The following is a 24,609-nucleotide window of genomic DNA, read 5'->3' as shown; positions in this document are numbered from 1 at the left end:
TTAAAATCTTTTACTGTTTTAATATATTAAAACTTACAAATAATACAAAAAAAGCTTGAAATAAATTACTGATACGTTTATCATATAATATTTACAACTTTCAAACGTTGTTGGAGGCACATCTACAATATACTTGTCGGACAAAGGTAAAGGTAAGAAATATATCGGTATTGTAAAAAATATTCAAAACTTATATTTTAAGTCGTCTTCGTGAAAATTCTCGATGAAGAATTGTACAAGACGCTTAATCATACTCTAAGTATCGCAAAGGTAAGATGCGAGGGGAAAGAAGGTGTGGTATATAATACAATCACTAATCATCTTCGTGTTTCAAAAATATTGTAGCTCTTTCTAAACAGTACTTTCACGCACATTCGCTCTTACACTCTGATTATTAAAATCAACAAGATTAATTAAATCTCATACCAATTATACAGGTTTATAATTTTGAACACAATTTAATAATTGTTCTAGCTAAAGCTTCTAAAAGTGTTCAGTATTAAATACATTAAACACATTTGATTCCATTTCTTCTTCTTGCGTTTATAAATTGCGCATCGATGTTAATGTAGTTTGTCGTTCTACCATAACATCTTTTATTTTATATTTAACAAGCAAATTATATGATCTGCTTGTACGTCCAAATTAAATTGGAAGTCAATGATTTTAATTTCGAACATGTATATATCGAAAAATATACATACACATCTCCATCATCCTTTTCATTAACTCACAAAATGATAACCGTTCGTGCGCAAAAGGAACACCGTTTTCAAATATATTTTTATCGCTTTGTGATTTAGGGTGGTTATGTATTTATTATATATTTATTAGGTATTATGAAAAAATAAATTTATTATCCCACATTTTTTATATTCTGGCAATAAGCAAAATTAATCGAAACGCTTCGTAATTCGGTTTTTAGATAAAACAATGTTGTAATGGTTTATCGCTTAATCGGTTAATTATTGGCAAGTAATTAAAATTGTTAAGCAATTACGCCGTCAAATAAAAAAATGTATCTATATAGACCACCCCATCCACGGCGATGAATGGACGTCAACTTATATACAAAGGTTTATAGGATTAATATACTTCCATAATTTATGCTTACTCTGTACACGCGCTTTTTCAAATTCCTACAAATGAATATATTTACAGAATTTGGCGGTTTGTTAAAATATTTAAAAATTGGTGCGATCAATGCGATCGCGGCACGCTATTTATCTGTTGAATATGATTTTGGTCGTCGATAATAACGCGACTTGTAATAATGGAAGAAGTTCTGATTAGTTTCACACTAATTTGTTTTTCATCAAAAATAATACAGATCTACTCAAAAATCCGCCTATAGATCGTTATGAAATTATTATCTGTTCACTGGCATTTTCATTCTGTTCAACATAATTTATGTCTATAGTGCACATGTGTGTTAGATAATATTACCATTGTGTGTCTTCTTTAGACTTTAGTTTAATGTCCTTTTTTAAATATAAGCGTGAATATTCATCTTGGTAATTAGCACATTGCGTGTTCGACTTGTTAGATTTTTGTATATTACTGCTAATTGGTGAATTACTTGGTGAATACTTCATTTCTTGTAATTCTTGCAGTTCTTTTAACGACCTCATCACCATTTGAACATCTTTTTCTTGCTCCGTTGGTTGCACCGCGCTGCCTATTGGATCATCCAAAATAAGTCCAATATCTTTTCGTTTATCTGATATTCCTCTTGATGATACATCATCATTAAAAATTTGACTTAAATAATTAGTAGCAGCAATTGTTTCTTCATTTTGTCTCTGTTCCTGTTCTTCTTTCGTAAGTGGTGGCTGTTGCTGCTGTTGTTGTATAGGCACTACATCCGAATTAACATATCCTACCTGTTTATCTAATACCTTTTGATCCTTTTTCCTTTTTTTAACATCATGTGATTTATGTTTACTTTCTGCACATCGCTCCCGCCTTTTGTCCTTCCTCTCAGTCTTATTGACCAAATCAATATCTTTATCTTCTAATCTTTTATTATTTTTTACGTCAGTGTTCTCATGTAGCAGTCTATGTTTTAAAGATACCGCTTTCGAAAGTGAAGATGCTTGATTCGATGCGGAATAATTAGAATGCTGTGACTGTGCACATGAATATGAAGCTTCCTGTCTGTGTACGGAATGATGTCCACTTTGAGGCACTTCATTTGTATTTGGAAGAACATTCGAAGTTTCAGGATAAGCAGTAATAGAAACTACATCCTTCTTATTTTCACTTATCTTCGTAGATGGCTTGTGAAAATCATTAACCGGCGTAATAGAAAGAGAACTATTAACTAGGTCCATCAAATTAATCTTTTCTACGTGACTTTTAACCGGCTTTTGAGCCATTAGCTGAGCTGTAGGCACAACAGAAATTTTACCTACACTGGAATTATTAGCTGCCGCCGTTGAGTTCTCGTGATACTGCCCCGAACTACCAGTATCTTTATTCTTATCTTTATTTTTTATACTATGTTGTTTTTTTTCTATACTATCACTTGATTTTGTAGTTAACTGTTTTACATAACTAGTAGAATTTTCTGTTACGTTTTGAATTTTAGATGCATTCGCTGAGACCTTTTCTTGTGAAGAAGCGGCACTTATACTTGATGATTCAACTCTTGTAGAGCTGTACATCACATTTTCTGAAGAATTAGTGGCATTACCATTGCCAACTTCTTTCAGTTTTTTTGTTTTCTTTTTCGTGCTAGAAACAAATCATTTTGTTATAGCATGTAGATTTTCTAAAAGAAACACATTTCAACTTTTTATAATGCTACTCACGTAGGTTCAGCTTCATCAACAAACTTCAGCAATGCCTGTGCTGTCATGTATCCAGGTGGCCATAATGGTAACACTTGGCGAACCATGAAAGATCCAACATAAGTATACATACTTAATTTTCTTGGTCTTAAAACATTGTAACAATGACTTTTTATACTTGCAATCTCAGATACAAGTTTTCTATAAAAAGAAAAAAAGCAGGAATTTGGTATATAACTTTTTATAATATTAGGCTATGCGCGCACTAGTGACAATCTGTCATGCGACAGTTTTATCGTTTACGAAAAGGTTATTCGTTTATATGGACGTGCACGCATTTGACGACGCAACTGCATGACGACATTTTTGTTATAAGAGGAAGAAGAAATTGAACTTTTAATCGATGCGAGTGAGGACGACAATTAGTCGATAGTGCGCGCGAAGCTTAACGCAAATAAAATTCTCTGAAAATTTACTTTGCTTCTTCAGTCCAAGGAAATTGTTTCTTAGGAATTTTCGGTTTATCTATATCCTCACAAATATCCTCATCGTCGGAACTTTCAACATCTTCAGGTGACCCTTCTACTTCCCTGAAATAGAAATATCAGTTATCGATAAATAAAAATGGAAGAATTGTAAAGAAATTGATAATACGGCAATGATGAAAGAATGATGATCAGCATTTATTGTGATAAAATACCGTGATCTGAAAATTTTCTGTGTAAGAACATATTATGTGAAATCCTAGATAAAAAAATGTACAAGGCAGTGTACATGTGACCACTGAATCAAATTTCAGTAAACTTAAAATTTGATTGCGTTATAAAAAGAATAATGCTTATGATAAATTAAACACTGATACTGATGATAAGCCCCGCCTTTTCGCTATCTCAATAAGAACAATAAACAAATTTTTTCAATTTTTGTAATATAGAGATTATTTTCAAAAATATGGGATATTGAGATAGCATATATAAATATATATATATATATATATATACATATGTAAGCATGAGTAAAGTATAGGGGCAACTAGAAAGATCAAAGAAAAAGAAGATAATTGGAAGGTGAAAATAGAAAAGGTTTCCTCTTACGAGGGACACCTTACCAACAGTACCGATATATATCCCAGTATAAATGAGGACTAAGAAATAAAAAATTATTGTAAGTTCCCATCCAAAATTACGTTGGCGCTTAATTTATACTTTAAAATTACAAATATGGTATAATTTCTAATTTTCTCTTTACGGATTTATTTCTTTATTAATTATAAAAAATGTTTAAAAGGAATACTTACTTTCCTTCAGCAACTTTTTTACACTCATCTACATATTTGCATCCCACAGATGGCATTATTTCGTCGATTACTGTTTTTAACCTATACCAATATTAATGAAAATCATTATTAAATAAAATACAATAACTGTTAAACAAATTATAAAAACTACATAAGTTATGCTTCTAATAATGTATAATGCTACCTTTGTATAAGATCTCTAGCTTTGTAATCGAGATCCTGCACAAATAATTTCTTTGCTCTATTTTGAAGTGCTGCTTTACTACATGGTAAAAATCGTGCAAGATGCCCATACGTTTGTGGCCTCAAGCTTGGAGGCGAAAGCGCCCTCAATCTTTTCTCTAAACTGAAATAAAAATTCTGAGGTTTACTTTTCCAAAATATAAAATATTATATTGCAATTACCTACCTTAACAATAATGTATTCACTGTTGTATTGAAAAATTTAGTTTTTCCTTCTTTACTGTTTTCGGCACATGCCTTCAACTTATTAACTATTTCTACAACATTTTCTGGAAGAGAATCAGGCAATGGTGCTTCTTCTTTATCAATATCATCACATTCAGATTCAGTACCTATACAACGAGATTTGCCAGAATCTGTTGTGTCTCTACTTGATTCATCTTCCACTCTTGCAGCATTCACTACACTCTCTATTGCATCATCAATGTTACTATCCTTACCACCTAATTTTTTTAATTCTACCTTTTTGCCATCGAAACCATTAGTATTTGAGGTCTTTTTTTCACATTTTTTTATATCAAACTTTTTATCCGAAGTATTTTTAGTTTTTTGTGTATCTACTTTATCAGATTTCTTTTTGTCTTCTTGATCTTCTGAAACTAAAATTTTTGTTACTGTAATTTTTATATTACAATAATATTGTAATTATTTTACAAATATCGTATAAGTACATTACCTTCAGCATCTGTAGTTTCTCCTTTCTCTTTCCGTCTGTTTAAGGTGTCTCCATCTTGTTGAAAATTTTGCTGATCTTGAGAATTCTGTTGCTTTTTCCTTTTTTTAATAATGTTTTCATGAATTTGTTTTTTCTCCCCATTTTCGTCTATCTTCTGTTTCTAAAAGAATAACAAAAATACTTTAATATAGAATAATAGTGAAATAAATAATATTATATCATAACTCCAATTACTTTTCTTGGTTGATCACCAGTAATATCTTCAGTATCATCCTCATCCGATGAACTAATATTTCGTTTATCTGATCTTTTAGGGCTATCCACATCTTCTGTATCCTCTTCGCTACTTTCACTGCTTTCTTCATCATTGCTCTGATTATTGTTATTATTATTATGAACTAATACATGTCTATCAGCTGATTTAAATTCAAGAGGTCCACAATTGATGTAAAAGCCTCCATGTGCTGTAGTCATCTCTTCTGGTACAATTTCATCATACTAAAATGATTAAATGATGTACAAATACTATAAAATATACATTAAACAACATGATAATATTTAATATATTACATACTGCATCAGTATTGTCAATGAAAGAATCATTTTCATCATATCCAGCTCCCAAATCCACATAATCCTCATATTTATGTCTTTTTTTGCCCATGGTAGAAGTTCCCTGTAAGGATCAAAGGATATTCATTATTCTTTCAATAATGAATAAATTCTCATACATTCTATGTCATAAATTTTTTAAAAATTACGTTTCACATACATATTTCGCTTCAAATCGTCTTGCCATATCTCGTAATTTATCATCATCATCGTCGTCGTCAAAAGACAGTCCATTGGTTGCATTTTCATCTCCTCGTTTTAATTCCTTCCTACGTTTTTTCTGTAAAATAACATTATTTATTTATTTATTTAATGCGAATAAGATGAACTATTCGTGGATGTTATTCGTGCGCTAACTCTTAACGCATGGATAAATCGCGGCTCATTTCAATTTCGTCGCGCGCTTTCACTATTTTAATAAACATTAAAGAATGGTTTACTTTACACACGCGTTGTTCATCAATGACATTCATAACAAGCAGATTTCGATGCATAAAATTCAAATATTGAAATGGATCATGTAGATAAATTAATATGTTCTGCAATTTATTTATTAATAAATAGTTAAACAAAGAACCGTCGATAAAATATTAATAAAATATAGTAGATTTAGAATGAACATTAAGAAACGTAAGTACGAAAAAGAAGGATAAATTAATTCAAAAGAGGGCATAAACTGTCCATTCATACTAGGAGCACATACTACGCGTAGAATGTCACTGTTGCTCTTTCTTTTGAAACGCGCAACTCCCTGTTATCTTCTGCTCTCCTAGTAATAGAGACGCTACAACCAGTGATTGACCCCAACAAAAAAATACATTTATCGGTAAATTCTAACTAAATGCATTAAATTATAAACAATATTTCAAATAAATTGTATCGAACAAATATAATTATGTAAGTTTCAAAAAAATTTAGCATTAAAAGATTTGAAACATAGCACATAAATATATGTTAATAACGCAATATAAATTTGTGTAATTTTATTATTAATATTTATGTATTATTTCATTTCTATACAATAATGGTTCTATCTTATATGTAATATTACGTTACATTGTTAAATAAATAACAATGATCTTCTGAAAAAATCTTTTTTCAATGCATACAAGATTTAATTAATTTTTATAATATTTGTACCAACGAAAATGAAAATTTTAAAACAATTTTTTTATAATTTTGAGTTTAAAGCTATATAAAAATGAGTCACTAATTTTCGGCTTCAGCACAAATCTGATCAAATAGGTTATAACTATAAATCGTTGAAAGTTAACACAAAGTAATAGATATTTTAAAATAATGTACATTTTGTGAATTTAAAACAGGATAGTGTTTTACTTCTCTCGAATAATGCAAGTGCTTTATACTCTATTGAACATAAAAAGAATAAAATATTAAAATGTGTAAGATATATAATATAAATAACATTATAATTGATATAATATAAAATAAAATAACGAAAGAAACGAAAAGACGATCGAATAACACTATTGCACAATATTCATATAATGCGAATCAATGTGTTCTAACTGTTTTAAGCCGACAGTCACGAGTTGTCTACGGTACATCGATCATAAAACTAATAATGATATACTCTACGTACATGCATAAGATCACTGAGATAAGATACAGACTAAACTATTACGTACACACATAAGAAAAAAGCTATTAATGAAAGTATCATGCTTAGTAAAACAAAATAAACACGTCCCGAAGTAATGTGAACGACTGTTTCAATGAACTCACGATACTGGATAGTATTCGATTGTACCCTAATATTTCTTTAATTTCTTACATATACATATGAAAAAATGATTACCATGAAAACAAGTATTAAACGATTATTCATAACATTAAAATGAAACATTGAACAGACATTGTTTCCATGTTAGCATACGTTAACGCGGACATCCACCGGCAATGCGTTCTGACGTTTCTATTCGATGGCTTCGAATTGATCACATCTTTTTCTATCAGTTTAGACATAATATTCGTATATCCTCTCTAGCAGAAGATGTATGCGAATAAGAATAGCGCACATATTGTGGGACTGTCGGAGCTCACGCGGTAGCCGCGACATGACAATTCACTTGAGTAACGGATACAAGTACTCTGCGTTTCATGCAGCCTGAAAATGGGCGATTCCATTGGCATTTTTGCAGTTTCTTGTCAAACTAAGTACGTGAAACAAAATCATAACCGGTGTCTGAGGTAAAGCTAAATGTGTTGGTAAACTTGACCGTATGGATAGGCATAATGGGCTTTATTTTCCCTTGGACAGGTAAACGGAGTGAAAGGAAGAACTGACCTCGGCTGCTTTGAGGAGTTGTGCATAGTTGAACTCAGGACATGCCTTCTCGTTCGACTCTGGCAGGGTAAGTGTAAAGCGGAAGGAGGGCGCGAGCTGTTTGCCCTTTTCCCCTTTTTTCTCCTTTTTCGCGACGTAGCCCAAGGACTCCGGTAACTCCAAGGTCTGCAAAGGTACCCTTTTAGCTTCTGACATTCCTACATTTGCACCGAACTTAACGCGGATTACGGAAACACTGCGAACACTGCGGCAACAACATGGTCCTTTCTCTCAAACACCGCATCGACACCGCCACTCGCACGTCGCCATCTTCGGCTCGACTGTTTTTAGAGTGCGCTGTTGATGCCGCCGCCACACCGTAAATTTCACGCATGCGCCTCACAATGCAAATAATCTTAAACAGCGTTTCCATCCAACAATCGTGATACTTTACATGGAAACAAGTCCGATTATTTCGATAAATTATTGGAGATTATCAAATTAATTAATTGCTTTAACATCACATTATACATTAATATTGTATATGTATGTGAATTTTATTGAAATAAAAGATATTTCAATTCATTCCCTGATTATAAATAATATCCTACTAATTGAAATAAAGTTACAGCGATTTAATTTGTATACGTCATTTATTAAGAACTTTCACTAACAGCTTTTACAAGTTGTCACCACGTCTATACAATTCATCGATATAAAGATCATGTTTACTATAATATAATAACCCTATCTTGTGTATAATAAACATTTCGTTCTACTATTTATACTCCAATGCCTGCAATGGTAAAACATGTCAGTTGTGCCAATCATAAAATGTCCACATAAAATAAGAATGATTAAGTTTTATAAAATACGCAGTCTGTATAAAATATAAGAAGCATTTTACGTAAATGCTAAATATGTTTTCGGTCACTTATTTAACTAGAAGTATTTGGATTATTTCCAAAATTTTCTTGTTTCTTTGCAATCTTAATTTCCGAAAATTGCTGACCTAAAATTTTCATCACTTCAGCATGTTTTATGTTACGTTCTTTTTTTACAGAATTATAGTTTTCTTTAACATAAAGCGCAAACGCCGAAAGTTCTCTTTTCGGAGTTTGCATTTGTACAGTCCCAGATTTTGTTGTTTTGTTTAATAATAATTCGAATTTTCCATAGCAATGACCACATCGTTTTTTTTCGATATCCAAAGATTTGGAATGTCTACCAATACTGTAATAAAATTCAAAATAATTCAAACATATATATATATATATATCTTCGAAACTTATAATTAGATAAGTTATGTATGTATATGTTATTAATCTTATACAATTCATTTTACCTGTATCCACAGCCTACACATTTATATGTAAATTTTGTTTTAATTTCGTAATCATGACACCTTCTTATCGGAGGTAGTTCAGGAAATACTTTCATAGCTTTATTGGCCCTATAAAGTAATTAATTAAATTAATATTTTAGTGAATGTGTGAATAATTAATTATTATAATATACCATTTTGTCCAAAATGGACCATGTCCATCAGAAACCCCATTTATCAACCATGCAGCTGCATGACACATTTCATGAATTAAGGTATCTCTAAGTCTGTCTGGAGTATCTAAAATCTATGTATGAAAATTTATTTAATTAATACATATCTCAGAAATTTCTTAAAAACCATATAATCATACCTTTGTTGCCAAAACTATTCGTGAAGATCTTACAATACCACCAAGTGTTCTCACTGATTTTTTGTTATAACAAAAACCAGCAGTTCCTCTCATACGAACATTCCACTCCATTGACATGTCCTTTGGTAACTCATTATCAAATACTTTTTCATTATATAATTTATACAAATAATTGCACAAATCTTCTTTGTTATTTTTATAATCTAATCTGTATTTCTTAGCATCTGGATGTACATTAGCAAGAGAAACACTTTGAGCCAAAGATGCCAGGAAGCTGGTACATCTTTCATACTTTGAATTATCAGAAGTTAATTTACTTTGAATGTTTAATTTAAATAATTGCTGTCTAGCTTTAGTAGAAGCTATAAAAATATTTTCCATATTAGATACATCAGACATAACATATTATGTAAATAACGTGAATATACGTTACTTTTCTTAATTGTAGATTTTGGTGGTACATCGTCACCAGGATCAAATTCACTAGTGCTCGAGCCTTCACTTTCATCATTACTAAATGACAATTTTCTTCTTCTTATGTTAAATATTTGATTATCATTGCGTATATTACCTTCATCTTCAGTATCTGAATCACATATTGCAAGAACTCTAAAAATAAAATGTTACAGTTATAAAAATTTCATTTTTTATAGATATTTACTCTAAAAATATAATTGTTTATTACCGCCGTGCAATTGCTGGAGCTGTCAGTTTTGATTGTGTACTATTTTTTGATACCCTTGGATTCGTCAATGCAGTATAGTACAAACTTTCACATCCACTTTCTGATGATGTTTCATCTTTAATAAAGTTATCTCTCCTCTTCGTATTTTTCCGCACATCCTTTTTTGTTGATGAATTTCGTAATTTCAAATCGTTTAGAGCTATTGAATTAAAATTAATTAGAACTGCCTTTTTATCCATCTTTTTAAAATAAACATAAAATTTAGTTTCATAAAAAGTATAGTATAATTACTTACATGCGTTAAAATCGTCATCTGAATCTGGTATGTAAAATCTTTCCCTCTTTGTAATCTTTCTGTAACAGTTGATATTTATAAATATTAATTAGTAGATTATTATTAATTAATTATATATTATGATACTATATTTTTTACTATAACACTTGCAAAGTACCTATCAGTTTGAACTGCTCTATTTTTTGTTTTAATTATTTGTTTACGTGGTTCAGAGTTCGGAAACAATACATCAGCTTTATTGCGCCAAGATTTGCCATATAATTTATCTAATATATCTGCACAATCCATGATATCTATGTTTTGTGGTACATTCATTGTAGAATTCGTTGGAGTTGACACATTATTATCAATATGACTTTTTTTTAATGTAGGTAGCTCAAGATCATTATGTTTTGTTCTTTGGACAAATTCATTTATTGTATTCTGATGTGGTACTGTATGGTAAGATGCTTTATTATAATCTGGATTTGTAGTTTTACTTTCTCTTACAGGAATCTGATGTATCCTTCCTCTATTATTTGGAGTTTCATAATTCATCTCTAATCTTTCCAGACTACTATTACCAGAACTTATATCATTTGTATTAGTAAGAGGCACAATACCAGGTGAACTATCACTTTGGGAATCACTTTGTGAATTAGCCATGAGCCATTGTGAAATCTGTTTTTTTTTCCTCTCTGATAGTTCAGTATATGTTGGCCCTTGATTTTCTTTTGCACATGTTTTACTCAAAAATTTACTAACATGGGTTTTATAAGGATTTGTTAGATTCACCTGAGAGCCTTGAATAATATCAGTCTCAGAATCTATTGTATCTTCATCGATAACTATATTGTTTGCTTTTAACTTATTTTTTGGTGAAATAGCTGGATGTATGACATTGTCATCTATCTCCTTATCCAGCGAAACATTTTTCTCTTTTCTAATTTTTGGTGATTCATATATTAATCGTGAAGATTTTATATTTTTTAGAATATTTTTAGCATCTTCTCGTGAAAGTTTCTTCTTAAAATCAATGCAGTTCCTATTTGTAACAGATGTAGTTTTAAATGATCGATCAATACTACCAATATTCTTAGAATTATTAACATCATTATTAATAGTATCCCTATGAGATTTGACATTTGTATCTGCCATGCTTTTAACAATGTTTTCTGTAGTAGAACTGACATAAGTGCTACTAGTTTTATTAGAAGATATAGAAGGTATATCTTCTTTGATATACTCAATACTGGAAGATTCATCAGATGTATATAATATCTCATTGTCTTTTGCAATATCTTTTCTTTCTTTGTAATTACTAACAAACTGTAATTTTTCATTTATCTTACATGTTTTGAAATACTTTTTATCTGTAGTCTCTGAAGACTCAGAATCTGAAGAATCTAGAATATAAATCTTATTGTCTGTTGGAATATGTTTATTTGATGCAACTTTTGATGTAGAAGCATACTTAGAAACAGAACAAGTTGAATTAGAGCTAGAATCACTTATTACTATTATATCTTCATCATCATTTACTTCTTGAGAATGAGATATAGTAGAATCTTGTGACAACTTCAAATAAAAGTTTTGTGAGCTACAAAGAGATTCTTCCATTTCTTTATCAGATTGTAGTTTCATATTATCATATCTAATATATTTCTTATTCTGTTTTTTTCAAATTTTACGTCATAAGATATTCCATCCCCTATTAAAATTAATACATGGGCTTATAAGAAGTATCACATTAAGAAATATATTTAACGTTTAAACATTACAAAATATGTTTACTCACCATAATTAGTTATGCTTTGTTAACAAATAATCTTAAAATAATATTCCAGACTCCAGTAGATATTTTACTATCGTTTCATATTTCATTTAAAATACACCCATATATAAATGAAGGGCACGTGTGTAAACAAAAACAAGTACAATACAAAACAATAAAATCATCACACGCACATGACGAAAGTAAGAAAATGTTATATTAAAACAGTTACATTAAAACTTGTATTACACCATAATGTAGGGAATCACGTTGCATTTTTGTATAAATTATGTTATAATAACTTTGAAAGTCAAACTTAGAAGTCCAGTGACCAGTACTATTCGAACGAGACCGTTAAAATTTGGAATCAGTATATGCAGCTAGTTACATTAAAAAAGAACTAGAAAGTTACTGGGATCTATATTGATAACATTACACTGTCGATAAATTATTATGTGAGATAATTTGTATATAATATAATCACTTTTTACTCTATATTATGATTTATTTACTTGTCTATTTTTCTAAAGAAAATGTTATATTTTTATAATGTCACTTTCTTCCAAATTTAACAGATCGAAAATTGCAAAAATTTTTACATGATTATTACAATTATCAATCAATAGAAAATCTATCTTCCGTGATATATGAAATTACTTTTTCGAACGTTCCAACAAAAATAAAGAAATACACGTTTTTCTCCTTAATGATTCGTGAACCTTGCACGAAGAACAGCGACGTTTCTCAAACCGTTAACCAAAACGAAAGAAAAATACAATGTTACGACCGTTCGCGGAGAGACGCGGTCGCGAGGAAAACGCGTCAGCGAGAGGCGTAAATTCTCGCTACGATTCGGTTAATCGACGCCGCGAAGTAGTCGTTCCCCTGTTTCGGTTAAGATAACAGAGGTGGTTAAATGAATATGACACAGTCTAGTAAGTTATATTTCACCGTTTATTCCAACAACTTATAACGAAGGCAGTTACGCTGGTGCGTATGTACGAGATGAATGAGTGGCTGATCTACGGGTGTGTATACCCGGTCAAAGGATGTTGACTGTTCGAAGAATGTAAAATCAGTACTGTTCGGAGACGATGCTGTGGCAAAGGAAAGCTAAGGATGGGTGTGTCTAGCGCACGGGACCATCGGATTTGTTGGTGCCGATTTTAGTTAAGAGAGTGAGGGAAATAGGCTTCGTTGTTAATTGGTTAAACGAAGGGTCTTAACCGTCCTCGAGAGAAAGTGGTTAGTGGGAGGAAAGTTGCATCATACGTGAGAAAAACTAACTTTCCCTTGTTAAGCTGTAGTAGACAATAGTTTTTAGAAATGCAGACATCTGGTTGCCATCTTGCCCGCGGTGTGTGGCCTGGGCTAGGTAAAGTGTTACGCGACGTAACACAATACCAAGGAAAATCTTTGGAATAGAAATGGAAATGTATTAAGCACCTATAACAAACAACTAATACGAACATAAAATAATGAAAATTAAACTTTTCCTATTGAGCACGGAGCACCCGCACCCTAGCAGATGTCACCTGGCAGCCAGCGGCCGACCTACCTTCTTCCCGACCCTCAATAAACTCAAGGACCCATCATAAAAGCTCAACTTCTAGCTTAATTGCTTCCACATGTTGCCAAGCAATCTAAATGTCTAGAAGTATTTCCGGTTTATGTCCGGATTTAGGAAAAGTCTTTGATTTTATTAAGTTCTTAGAAATCATGGAAAAAACTGGTAGACTGGGAAAATCCAACACATGTCCATCGAAAACGACTGGGTTTCCCAGGAATGAAATCACCCCGACCCACGTTGGTGGGAGACCTCCTCATCTCCTTCTGCATTCGCATGAGTCATACCCAATCGGCATCGCGGACGTTTACCCTCACTTCATTGACGAAAGGTGTGAATAACGAATCCGCGTTCTTCGTTCGAGGGACACACTCATCCTTAGCTTTCATCGTGACACAGCATCGTCACCGAACAGCACTGAGTTCCCATCCTTCGTACAGTCAAGTCAACTACTTCTCCTGCGACAACGTTCAAGTCAACTACTTCTACTACGACATCAGGAGAGCCAGTCTGGATCCAAGATCAGTTCAAGTCAGTCTTCACAAAACATCAGCTTAAGTCAGTCGTCACCAAGGATCCACTCAAGTCAGTCGAATACAGTCAGTCGACACAACACATTATACGCGACAACACGAACAGAGTCTCAGATCGTACTCATTCGTAGTCAGTTTATATCAACCATTCACTTGTATTACACCGAAGTTGTTGGATTGTGCAAATATATAATACCTGTTAACAGCAGCGTTATATTCAAGTTAACTATCCTTATTATCCCACAAGAAATAAGGGATCGAACGATTCGTGGCGTCGATTAGTCAATCGTAACGGGAATTTACGACTCCCGTTGGCGCGCTTCCTCGAGATCGCGTCTCCCCACGAACGTGCGAATTTACAGTTAGTAAGTAGACTTATTTACAAAATTGTAGCTAAATAGCGATTGATTTCTATGCAGTGTATGACGTTTATCGATTCAAAAACCATACTAATGGTGTACTTGTTACAATCAGAGGTACAATCAAATAGTATAGAGATCTTGTTGAAAATGGAGCGATCCATAATCATAATTTATCATAGCCGTTTGAAATTGCTCTTTGAGTACTTTAACAATTTTACGTTTGTTTCTCCTCATTATGGCGTGTTATATTCGAAACTTATTGACAATCGTTCATTATATCAAAGATAGGAATCGAATACAGTGACTAAAATTAAACTTGATTAGATTTTAATCGAAGTTGGAAAGTGTTGCTTCTAACTTTTGTAAATAGATATCGCGAAATTCACTACAAGTTTTAAGTTTCAACAATTTCAAAAGAAATAATTAATTTGACTGCCCGGTATCGAAGAAAATTTGTTAAAGGAAAGGGGATCAATACCTTCGATAAGTATTAATAACTACTAAGGAAAGTTGATTGAATTGACTCTCATTAACATGTAATAATATGGTTGCATTAATTGAAGGTGAACAGTGAAAACAATCTTTTGTAGGAACAAAAGATTAAAATTCATCAATAGATACAGTCATATATACATGTTTTGTACTTCAGATTTTACACAAATTCGTTTCTTTATTTTTGGTATTCGATTATACAAAATTTCAATGTCGCCAAACGTATCGTTAAATATTTTTCCAAGATTTTCATCAAGATAAAATTTCTTCTTGATGTTCGACTGTAAACCTCTCTGATCCTGGAAATGTTAACAATGAAGTTGCGAAAACTTTTAAGCTTGGCGATCCGTTCGACCGTATATTTTCCATCCTTGTGACGAAAAGATACCGATGAAGATCTTTTTCGTTAGTTCGCTCGAAAAGACTTTCCATGTTTTGCATGGTAAAAAGCTCTTGGGATTTTTGAAGTAAGGATAAGGGAAGCAAGTTCCAGTTTAGACGATAGATAAGTGAATACAATCGATTTTTTTTCTAAGTGCCGGCTATAATCTAATGGGATGTTTACACGTGTAACAGATTCACAGTGAATGCATTGATAATGTTGCGTTCCATGGTTTGGAAAAAAGCTGCTATTGATCCTGTATATTTGTCTGTACGTGACAGCACAAAAGTCTAACAAAATACCGAGGGTCACCAAAAGCCATATCAATATCATGTTAGAAATGGAATACAATCCGCAGCATTTTTCGACATAGTATTTTTAGATAACGTAATTGTATTCTACGTGTGTACAATTTAATAACTTGTCTATAGTTTTGTCCTCTTGAAGCCCTCTTTTTATCGTTTGGAAATTATCTCCCGCCTATAAATTTCAGCTGTTCGTATCAACGATTCTTAAGCTGGAATATCAATTTTTATTCCAGTCTCGCTATGGTAAATATTTGATATATGGTAAATATTTAAGCTACATTTGGTCGACCACACTTACCTTACACTCGATCAAACTTCCTTAAACGTTCCCACACGAATTTCAAAGTACTTTTCAATATCTTCAATCGATCCTAGCAAATACGTAAATTCCGATTTTCCGTTACTTGCTAATGTACAAAGATGCGGGAAATTCGTAACATGTGAGCCATTTTCCTTGACAAGATAAGCCAGGGATTAATACTTTGGAAGGATGATCTTAAAGGGTTACAACGAACGAAGCTTGCGCGATAATATCACAAAGTTCTTAACTTTTTTTGTTTGAAATTATCATTGACTTTTCTGTGCGCTATTCCTTAAATATATACCGTTCTGCCAAAATACGATGATCAGATGTGCGTTTCATTCGAGGGAGTCTCATCTTCGTCAGACACTTGATATTTGAGACGTCTATTTTTCGCGTGTATTAGGATCGATGATCTTTTTGTCTGTTGCAAATATCGCGAAGCACCGATTTCGTTAGTGTTTTTGTCTGCTGTCAAAAAATAGTTCGCAGGTACGTTATTCGTTCGCTTTTCATCCTCTCCATCGTCTGCCTGTAATTGAGCTGCCTCGTGCGACTTGTTTTTCACAGGATCCGAAGCGCTGTACCTACACATATGCCGGGAACAACAATTTCTGGGAGCGTGAATTGGTTTACGAAGTTTTACGGTGTAAAGCGTAATCGTAGTTCGTACGACAAACAATTCACCAAGCACAAAAATGGGTGCAAAATTAACGACGAGCAAGGGAGATGCTTTTAACAAACATTAATCAAATTTGACTTACATCCCATGTCGTTGGCTATTTACGCTTCTTTCTCGAAACACCTGAGATGCTTGACTAGGCCTGACACCACAAATTGTACTGGAATCTCTCATGCTACTCAGGCCAACTCTGCTAATGGATGGATTGCTAGGGGAGCATCGACATGTTTCCTTAAAAGCATTCCGATATTTCGCGCTCATCACATTATACAGGATGGGATTGATGGTGGTGCTGAAGTAGTAAAGGCAACCAGTGAGCGGGTACACCCACTGGTTTATGTCATCATACGTCGAATCTTCGTACACGTATAATAATCGTTGAATGTGAAATGGCGCCCAACAGATGAAAAATGTGATCACTACGGCACCTGTAGAACCAAGTCGAAGCACGATTTCTATCCACCTTGATGTTTACTGATACTACCTGATACCTCTTTCTCCTTCTCTTTTCCTCTTCCCAATATAATAACTATAAATAAATATTAATACCTTACAACGAACCGTGAAAGATGCAGCAATGTTTATAAATGAAGATCACCGGCCAAAAATCTAAGTGCATTCTTGTTGGTTTCCTAATTTTAACGTCGCTTTATGAACGAGCGAAAGGATTGTAATATAATGTAATCGAGAGTGAAAACAACCTGTTAGGTTTAAAGATTAAAACTATTAAAATCTATTAAACAAAGATTAAACTCTATTAAAACTAGCTCATAAAGCTCGTGGAAGTTAAAGGCATATATTTTAGTATCTTCAATGTTTTAATATGATGACGAGAAATATTTTGAAAATTTTTAAGTGAATAGAAAAACACACGTTTAACTGTAAAGCCAATTAAAAAGCAATTTTGATAACATGGGATTCATGGAAAGTCTATAAAACTGTTCCTCTGTAAAAAAAGAAAAAAGAAATGAGAAATATGTTTTATCGTGTTCTTCTCCGTGTATTCTTCAAATGAATTAAATAGAAAGATCAGGAAGGGAGTAAATAAACGAGGTAATGAAATTTTCAACTACGTTACAACTCGCAAGAATGTTAGTACTTTCAACCTTTGTAACGTGTTATCGACAAGGTGAAAATTGTCTCGTGGTATGATGATCTCGCGTTGTCGAGAAACTTTGACATCCACGTCGGCTTCCTCATCAATCTCTGAACACGTTCCTTGATAGGATATCATCTATACGGAATAATGGCTGTCTTCATAGGTAAATCAGTTCGTTCTATATATTTACACGTGCGACAAAGGTATACGAAGTTGATTAACGTATTTACGAGGGGCGTATTAACATTTCGTAGGAACAAAGGACGGGATGATGTTTATTTAAAATAGAACATTTACTCAGCATCCGTGTGATGGTTTTCCGTGACTGGGCTTGTTTGGTTTCACCATGAACGTATCCCTCGACGTTTTGCGCGAGGGTATCACTTTGTATTCGCAACCCTATCCTCACGTAAAGCACCGCGATAAACACCATGGGTATGAGAAAGAAGAAGATACAACTAAGCTGGTAAAGAGGGAAATTTGGCATGTTTTCCTTCAGCATCGCGCAAATCGCGGATTCTTCCGAGTTTCGTTTCGAGTCTGGAAATCAAAACCAAGCGATATTTTCAACGAGAGAAAGTGACCATTTAAAAGAAGAATAAAAAGAAAGAACAAAATTTCGCTTATTTAATTACTCGTATCAGCAAATTCGTATGGAAAATGAACGATACGAAAATTAATGAAACGCGCACAAAATACATATATACGTCGAAAAGTGCTTTTGACTCGAATTTCTTGCTCTCATTTGCTCGATTGACATTTCCGATTTTCCAAACCGTTCATCAGTTTATTGATTACATTTTCGGTTCATGAACGCATGAATACAGTTTACAGAGTGTACGTTGAGCAAATATCTATCCTGACATCGTATCTATAATATATGGTAAAATTGCGTTAATACGATTTGTAATTCAAATGTAAAATCGATACCTTTTCAAATATCTACTTGTTTAAATCTTTAAAGCACTTCTAGAAAATGCTGAAACTTCTGCTAGCAACTTTACGAGCGGTATAGTAAAGCTTGCGAAAGCCACAAAGAATACAGAATAACAAATAGCTTTGCAAGAACTCACTTTGTGGGTACTCAACGTAATCTATATCAATGTAAGCAGCGAATGGTATAGCAAAAATCAAAGCTATCAACCATGCACCAAATATAGATCGTATAGAACGCTTCAGACCACTTCCATAATGACGAAGAGGATGATAAATTGCCAAATATCTTTCTACTGAGAATGCCATTATAGTTAGTACCGACACGTAAGAGGACCTTTAAAAAGAAAATTCTTGTAGTTGCTTTAAAACAAGATTTTTTTGCGTCATCTCGTATAACGTTCAAAGTATGCTATTCTTTGACTGGTGCTACGTCGACTCACGTTTCGGAGACGTACGCTCTCAGTTTACATATGCCTAGTCCCCATTGCCATGGATATTGTTGCCAAAATACGCTCAATTCGAAGGGTAAACCTGAAAATCAATTGGAAAATTCGTGCTTACCCTCGTACTGTAATTGTTTTCATAGGGATTCGTGCTTTTCTTTGATTACACGCTCCGTTTCCGAAATTGCCATGTTGCAAAACGAAGATAAAATCGTGCTCGTGAAGTAAATATCCTTTATATCGAGTTTATTCGTTCAATTTCCTTTCATGATCGACCTATTTACGAATAATTGAATGTTTCACAACTTAAGAACACGGGATGCTACGAACTGCTGATTCAATAATGCAAGAGTAAAAGCAAGTGAGAATGCGATAATTTAAATGAAAAACATTTTCCAATAAAGTCTATTCCTTTTTCCTTCACGATTTCATCCATGAAATTCCTTTCCGAAATACGTTAGTTTGTACAATTGCAATGATTCGAATTCAATTACCGCTTTAGTTCGGTGAATAAAAAAAAAGAGAGAGAAGAAAATACAAAATTATAAAACAATGACATCGGACGAAAATCAAAGATCAGTGAACATAAATTAATTGTAAGGCTACTTGCGATGCAAACTAATTTATTCAGGGGAATCGCGATTCAGCACCAGATACAAATGAAATCGTAACGAATAACGAATGGAATCGTAAGTGGAACCTTTAATCACAGCAAGGAACATCGAACAATCCATTAACCGACAATTAACGTCTAATACGTGACCATTTTGCAAATATCGCCTCGCAACCGGCAATACTACATAAAACTCTTGTTAAATAGACTTTCTAATTTATACTGTGTACTGGCAAAGACATTGTAGATCAGAGATTCCGACGAATAAAGAATTTTTAACTACATAATTTTCTCGAAGTACTAATTATTTCTATTTTCTTATTTTTAATACAATTCTAGTAAATAACAAATGTGATCAAATGTCAATAAAATGTAACTGCAAGTATAGGGATTGAATAGTATATCAAGTATAAATGTATATTACATAGATTCATATACTTCTTATCTTACGTTACATATATCAGTTTCCATTTCCACCGGAAACATAATTCTTCATCAATGAATCACATATGTCTCGACTAGTTATGAATTAATCACAACTAATGGATTCGATAAGTTATCTACACGTGGGTCGAACTGCAACGGCACGACTATCGTAAAACAATTAAAAGCAGACAATTTCTAATCTTTTTAATACCATGTTAAAATACTTCTCAATCGTAAAATTATACGCAATTTGTATGTCCAATTAAGTTTCTAATTAAAGTATCATGTCGTCCGAATATTTCTTTAAACTAATTCGCTTTGATTCGATTTGCAGTTATCGCAAATTATATTCGATTATATTTACAAATCAGCATTAACTGCGACGAATAAAGTATACAAAAAATATAGAAAAAACAACGAGTAACGAACATTTCTTAAACTTACCCAATATCAAAAACAGCAGATCGGATACCGCCAAATTGAACAAGTAATAATTCGTCGGTGTCTGCATGGTCGGATTCCTCCATATAACGATGCAAGTGATCACATTGCCAACAAATCCGGTTACGAAGATGATAACGTACGTAAGGGTAACAGGCACGACCAACGTTAAAGATAAATACTTGGGACCGCGTATTTTTTCCAAGTATTCCAATTCGTCGCTAATGTTCTCGTAAAACGAATATTTATCCGACACATCCATCGTTCACGAATCTTAATCACCGTTTGCGACAGAAATAAATCACTTTGCCCTCTGTTCCCTTTTAAGTCACGCAACAATAATCGTTCTCCCTCACTTCGAAAACAATTAATAGTCTTCCCATAAATGTCAGATATTTGCTTCATAGAAATCCTTTCGGTATTCGTCGGCAAAGAACAAATTCATCTGTTGCTCGAATCTCGACAGTTCCAGCCGAAATCAATGACGTGTGGAAAACAGTAATAACGCTGGCGCCTCCCTCCCCCCATGCGAGGGATGATCTTAAAAGCGCACCGTTCGCCAGATCGTGAACAAGTGACGTCTCTCGAGTTGCTCACCTTTGCACCACGCGCCCATCTACTACGCACCCAACCCTCCACTTTAACCCCCGCAAACCAGTCCGCATCGTAACTCGGCCAATAAAATCACGCGCATCTCGCCAAATCAACGATTCAAAATATTTAACGACAATTTTATCGTTCTGATTACCGAGAGAAATTTCTGCTCGCGCATACGCATATTTCACGAGTTGTAACACCTGCGAAAACTTACTTCTCCCCTAGACGCGTCTTGATATTTTCGCAAATAAGACCAGGAGGGCATAGCATAAAACGAGATTTAATGCCGTGATAAATTGAACTACGCGACAACACGATAAACGGTTGCGCGATTTAACGCGAGAAATGAAGTTCTTCCGAATGTTTCGCTCTATCCGCTTCGTCTGTTCGGTATAATTCGATATACTCTCAACATTTAGTCGCTCAATCGTTCTACGTCAGAAGTTAGAGCAAATAAAAACGATATAACGCTGTCGTTCAAAGACATTGTATAGTTCCGATGTTGTTTGATATTATTAGAGGAAAATTCCCAGTTGTACGTAACCTCGTTAGGGGCTTTAATGTCATCGTTATTAAAATCCTGTACTTGGATAGTTAGGGATGATATTAAATCGCGTTAAAACGTGTAATTACTGTCGACTTGTACGAGTACGAAAACAATACGAGTACCGGAGGATGCGTATTTTTGGCATCCGCTAAAATTATTGCTTATCTAGTTCAGCGGTGGGAAACACTACTACTCTACGGCATCAAAGAGTGGCTATATTTATTTCGATTCTTATTGTATGAAGTACAAATATTTTTCATACAATTTAATTTCGACAAATTATTGATGTTCCCGCGTGTGTGAGTGACAATTTTTGTTTCCAAGAATTTGCTTTCTCATTCTACCAATCTTGCTTCGCGCCTTTAGAATTTTCATTTTACCTCGCAATCGTTCACGAATCTTTTCCCGTCTTATTGTCCTCAAGTATTCGTCTCTGACTGTGATTTACATACATTTGCACATTCTTCCGGGAAGTATGACGGAATGCCGCAATTAGTGTTTTTTTATATCTTCTGGGTTCGATAGCTGGATTTATCGGTATCGCGAAACAAAAAATGAATCACGTATTTCTTTGATTTATAAGTTAAGGATTCTCGAAATAAATATCGCTTGTTGTTATCGCTATCAAGACGAGCAATCTCAATTGCTTGTTTCGGAAGATGTATCTGACGGAAATGGCAGAGTAAGAAAGCTTCTTCATATCCGAAACGTACTTCTTGTATTTGCGGAGTGCACGAGTCGAGGATTAATATCAACGTGCCAAGAATAAAAATGTAGAAGGAGAACTGAAAAATATACGATATCAGTATGATATATAGATGGATTGCTAGATGATTACACGATCTCAAAAAAATATTTTTAATGCGCCAATTTGACTTTTAATAAAAATATAAGAAATCAAAAATATAGTATCGTTAAATACAGTGGATGAACGTGGACAAAAACGGAAACTTAGTACACGTAGCGAGTTCCTATTTTCTTTACATCACGTACATATATTTCACATTTTACCTTTAACGTCTTCTTACCGTGTACCGAGATAATAGCGTTACGTTTCCACGTTTTTGTCCTTATTCAGTTTTTAGATGATAAACAGTGGATTAGAAAACGTTGCGTCTGAAAAGAAAAGAGGAAAATCAATAAAATCGCGTGCACTGCAGAATATGAATGAAATCTAACGGTATTACCATCGCTTAAGAAAACAATGTTACCCATTGCAATGATTTCTGGCCCATTAGTTGTGTGAAAACTGTCCAAAACACGCACTGATACACCGAATACAAGCATTCAACTATCACGAAACTGATCAATTCTGTCACACAATACAAATATTCTAACAAGACGCGCGTTGCCATTTTTACGTTTTTAAAATATTCTTTCTAACATTATCTGGCAATAGTGGAATATAATAAACGAATACGGAAGCTTTTATTCAGGTTACACCATTCATATTGACAACTTGAACAGAGAAATTGCTGACGCATTCTTTTGTTCAGCTACAAAATTCTATACTTGAGAAATATCTTAACTCAAACCGTAATGTTTTTCGAAAGTGTATTATTCTATATCCTCTCTGTTCTTTCTTTCTGCACTTAGCTTTCTTTCTATCGTGTATCTAACTATTATTCCTTTATTTTATCAGAATAATAGGGATCTCCTTACGCTATATCATAAACGAGACAGACTTAATGATGTAAACTATTTTAATTAGAATGTCACCTTAAAATCAGATACACCTGAATTTTTCTGTCCTCCAACAATTTCGTTTTAAACAAGCTGTTTTATATTTCAAATGTCTTCTGAATAGAAGTTTAAAAAGATAGTTTCAAGAAATTGCTTTTGTAAAATTTATTTGGTGAGGAGACTTTTCTATTCTACTTTCCAGTTCTCCAATTCTTCCTTCTCTTTTCCTTCATAACAGAAGAATGGAATGTATATTACATAACGCAGCAAACTGACAGCAGTCCACTATAACAATAACTTTTCGTTACTTCAGCACGCTACAATTTTTTATACAACAAAAATTAATATATTTTTTACACGAAAAATATGTTATTTTCCTGTTTTGTTGAGAATTGGACTGACTTGGCTATCAGGTACAGAATTATTTTCTAGATCAATTTAATCGAGAATATTATTGGATATATTACTTTTCGAATCACCTCGTGGATATAGAATTTTATTACCAGAGTCAATAACAAGCTCGAATCAAGTTAATTCAATTACGTAACGAGATGACCAAAAGTTTTGTTACTACAACAACTATTTTCTGTTCCTGCAAATACGGAATTTTATTTAATAAAACACGAACGCTAGTTTTTTGTGATCATAAGTAAACTCGAAGAGCAGATATCTTACAATTACGAAACTTTGATTTTCGACTACCGACAAACTTTACACAGTTACAGATGTAAGCTTATCACATTTCCTTCGTCCATGTTCATTAAAAGTTCGAACTTGGTGTCAATCAATTCGAAACTTTAGGAAGTAATTACAACTCGTTCCTTGATGAAACAATTCTTGGACAAGTTTTATCAGAAACT

The 24,609-nt window shown here is 33.2% G+C and overlaps 3 protein-coding genes across 9 annotated transcripts; all 3 read right to left on the bottom strand.

The window, feature by feature from the left end:
* Positions 1 to 170: 170 nt before the first annotated feature.
* On the bottom strand, positions 171 to 8,270 carry LOC126868367 (ubinuclein-1). 3 transcript variants are annotated; one of them, XM_050623710.1, is made up of 12 exons: positions 7,929 to 8,270; positions 5,781 to 5,900; positions 5,583 to 5,684; positions 5,243 to 5,506; positions 5,009 to 5,168; positions 4,499 to 4,931; positions 4,274 to 4,435; positions 4,090 to 4,170; positions 3,901 to 3,936; positions 3,269 to 3,382; positions 2,814 to 2,993; positions 171 to 2,736 (listed from the first exon to the last, which is right to left on the bottom strand). In XM_050623710.1, exons 1-12 carry the CDS (start codon positions 8,121 to 8,123, stop codon positions 1,443 to 1,445), a joined length of 3,141 nt encoding a protein of 1,046 aa, XP_050479667.1. In that variant the 5' UTR covers positions 8,124 to 8,270; the 3' UTR covers positions 171 to 1,442. The 3 variants fall into 3 exon arrangements, with proteins under 3 accessions (XP_050479667.1, XP_050479668.1, XP_050479669.1); XM_050623711.1 differs by having other exon boundaries at positions 3,910 to 3,936; XM_050623712.1 differs by lacking the exon at positions 3,901 to 3,936.
* A 294-nt stretch (positions 8,271 to 8,564) lies between these two features.
* LOC126869014 (germ cell nuclear acidic protein-like) lies at positions 8,565 to 13,641 on the bottom strand. 2 transcript variants are annotated; one of them, XM_050625078.1, is made up of 9 exons: positions 12,362 to 13,641; positions 10,742 to 12,274; positions 10,585 to 10,643; positions 10,290 to 10,488; positions 10,038 to 10,213; positions 9,605 to 9,966; positions 9,426 to 9,538; positions 9,253 to 9,360; positions 8,565 to 9,140 (listed from the first exon to the last, which is right to left on the bottom strand). In XM_050625078.1, the coding sequence occupies exons 2-9, from the start codon at positions 12,205 to 12,207 to the stop codon at positions 8,846 to 8,848; spliced, it is 2,778 nt and encodes a 925-aa protein (XP_050481035.1). In that variant the 5' UTR covers positions 12,208 to 12,274; positions 12,362 to 13,641; the 3' UTR covers positions 8,565 to 8,845. The 2 variants fall into 2 exon arrangements, with proteins under 2 accessions (XP_050481035.1, XP_050481036.1); XM_050625079.1 differs by having other exon boundaries at positions 10,742 to 13,641.
* Positions 13,642 to 14,117: 476 nt separating this feature from the next.
* On the bottom strand, positions 14,118 to 22,787 carry LOC126868605 (neuropeptides capa receptor-like). 4 transcript variants are annotated; one of them, XR_007690645.1, is made up of 8 exons: positions 20,926 to 22,787; positions 19,440 to 19,530; positions 19,137 to 19,333; positions 18,361 to 18,603; positions 17,047 to 17,392; positions 16,587 to 16,869; positions 16,280 to 16,434; positions 14,118 to 16,153 (listed from the first exon to the last, which is right to left on the bottom strand). XR_007690645.1 is itself a non-coding variant. In XM_050624267.1 (6 exons), exons 1-6 carry the CDS (start codon positions 21,182 to 21,184, stop codon positions 16,608 to 16,610), a joined length of 1,398 nt encoding a protein of 465 aa, XP_050480224.1. In that variant the 5' UTR covers positions 21,185 to 22,787; the 3' UTR covers positions 14,118 to 16,607. The 4 variants fall into 4 exon arrangements, 1 of the variants encoding a protein (XP_050480224.1); XR_007690646.1 differs by having other exon boundaries at positions 14,118 to 16,190; positions 16,280 to 16,869; XR_007690644.1 differs by having other exon boundaries at positions 16,280 to 16,869.
* Positions 22,788 to 24,609: the final 1,822 nt, after the last annotated feature.

The sequence above is a fragment of the Bombus huntii genome, chromosome 8, assembly GCF_024542735.1.
Source record: "Bombus huntii isolate Logan2020A chromosome 8, iyBomHunt1.1, whole genome shotgun sequence".
NCBI lineage: Eukaryota > Metazoa > Arthropoda > Insecta > Hymenoptera > Apidae > Bombus > Bombus huntii.
The sequence above is the reverse complement of the archived record's forward strand: the minus strand, read 5'-3'. Positions and strand labels throughout refer to the sequence as shown.

Excerpts from the sequence above, each read along its gene's own strand:
- LOC126868367 (XM_050623710.1), bottom strand. The coding sequence starts at position 8,123 with ATGTCAGAAGCTAAAAGGGTACCTTTGCAGACCTTGGAGTTACCGGAG. Across the intron at positions 5,901-7,928 it reads AACTCCTCAAAGCAGCCGAG|AAAAAACGTAGGAAGGAATT; the intron begins GTCAGTTCTTCC and ends GTTATTTTACAG. Across the intron at positions 3,937-4,089 it reads AAAAAAGTTGCTGAAGGAAA|TCCTCATTTATACTGGGATA; the intron begins GTAAGTATTCCT and ends TTTATTTCTTAG.
- LOC126869014 (XM_050625079.1), bottom strand. The coding sequence starts at position 12,207 with ATGAAACTACAATCTGATAAAGAAATGGAAGAATCTCTTTGTAGCTCA. Across the intron at positions 10,489-10,584 it reads AGATGACGATTTTAACGCAT|CTCTAAACGATTTGAAATTA; the intron begins GTAAGTAATTAT and ends TTAATTCAATAG. Across the intron at positions 10,214-10,289 it reads GCTCCAGCAATTGCACGGCG|AGTTCTTGCAATATGTGATT; the intron begins GTAATAAACAAT and ends TTTTATTTTTAG.
- LOC126868605 (XM_050624267.1), bottom strand. The coding sequence starts at position 21,184 with ATGGATGTGTCGGATAAATATTCGTTTTACGAGAACATTAGCGACGAA. Across the intron at positions 19,531-20,925 it reads TCTGCTGTTTTTGATATTGG|GTTTACCCTTCGAATTGAGC; the intron begins GTAAGTTTAAGA and ends ATTGATTTTCAG. Across the intron at positions 17,393-18,360 it reads AACCATCACACGGATGCTGA|GTGCCGTAGTGATCACATTT; the intron begins GTAAATGTTCTA and ends TTGGTTCTACAG.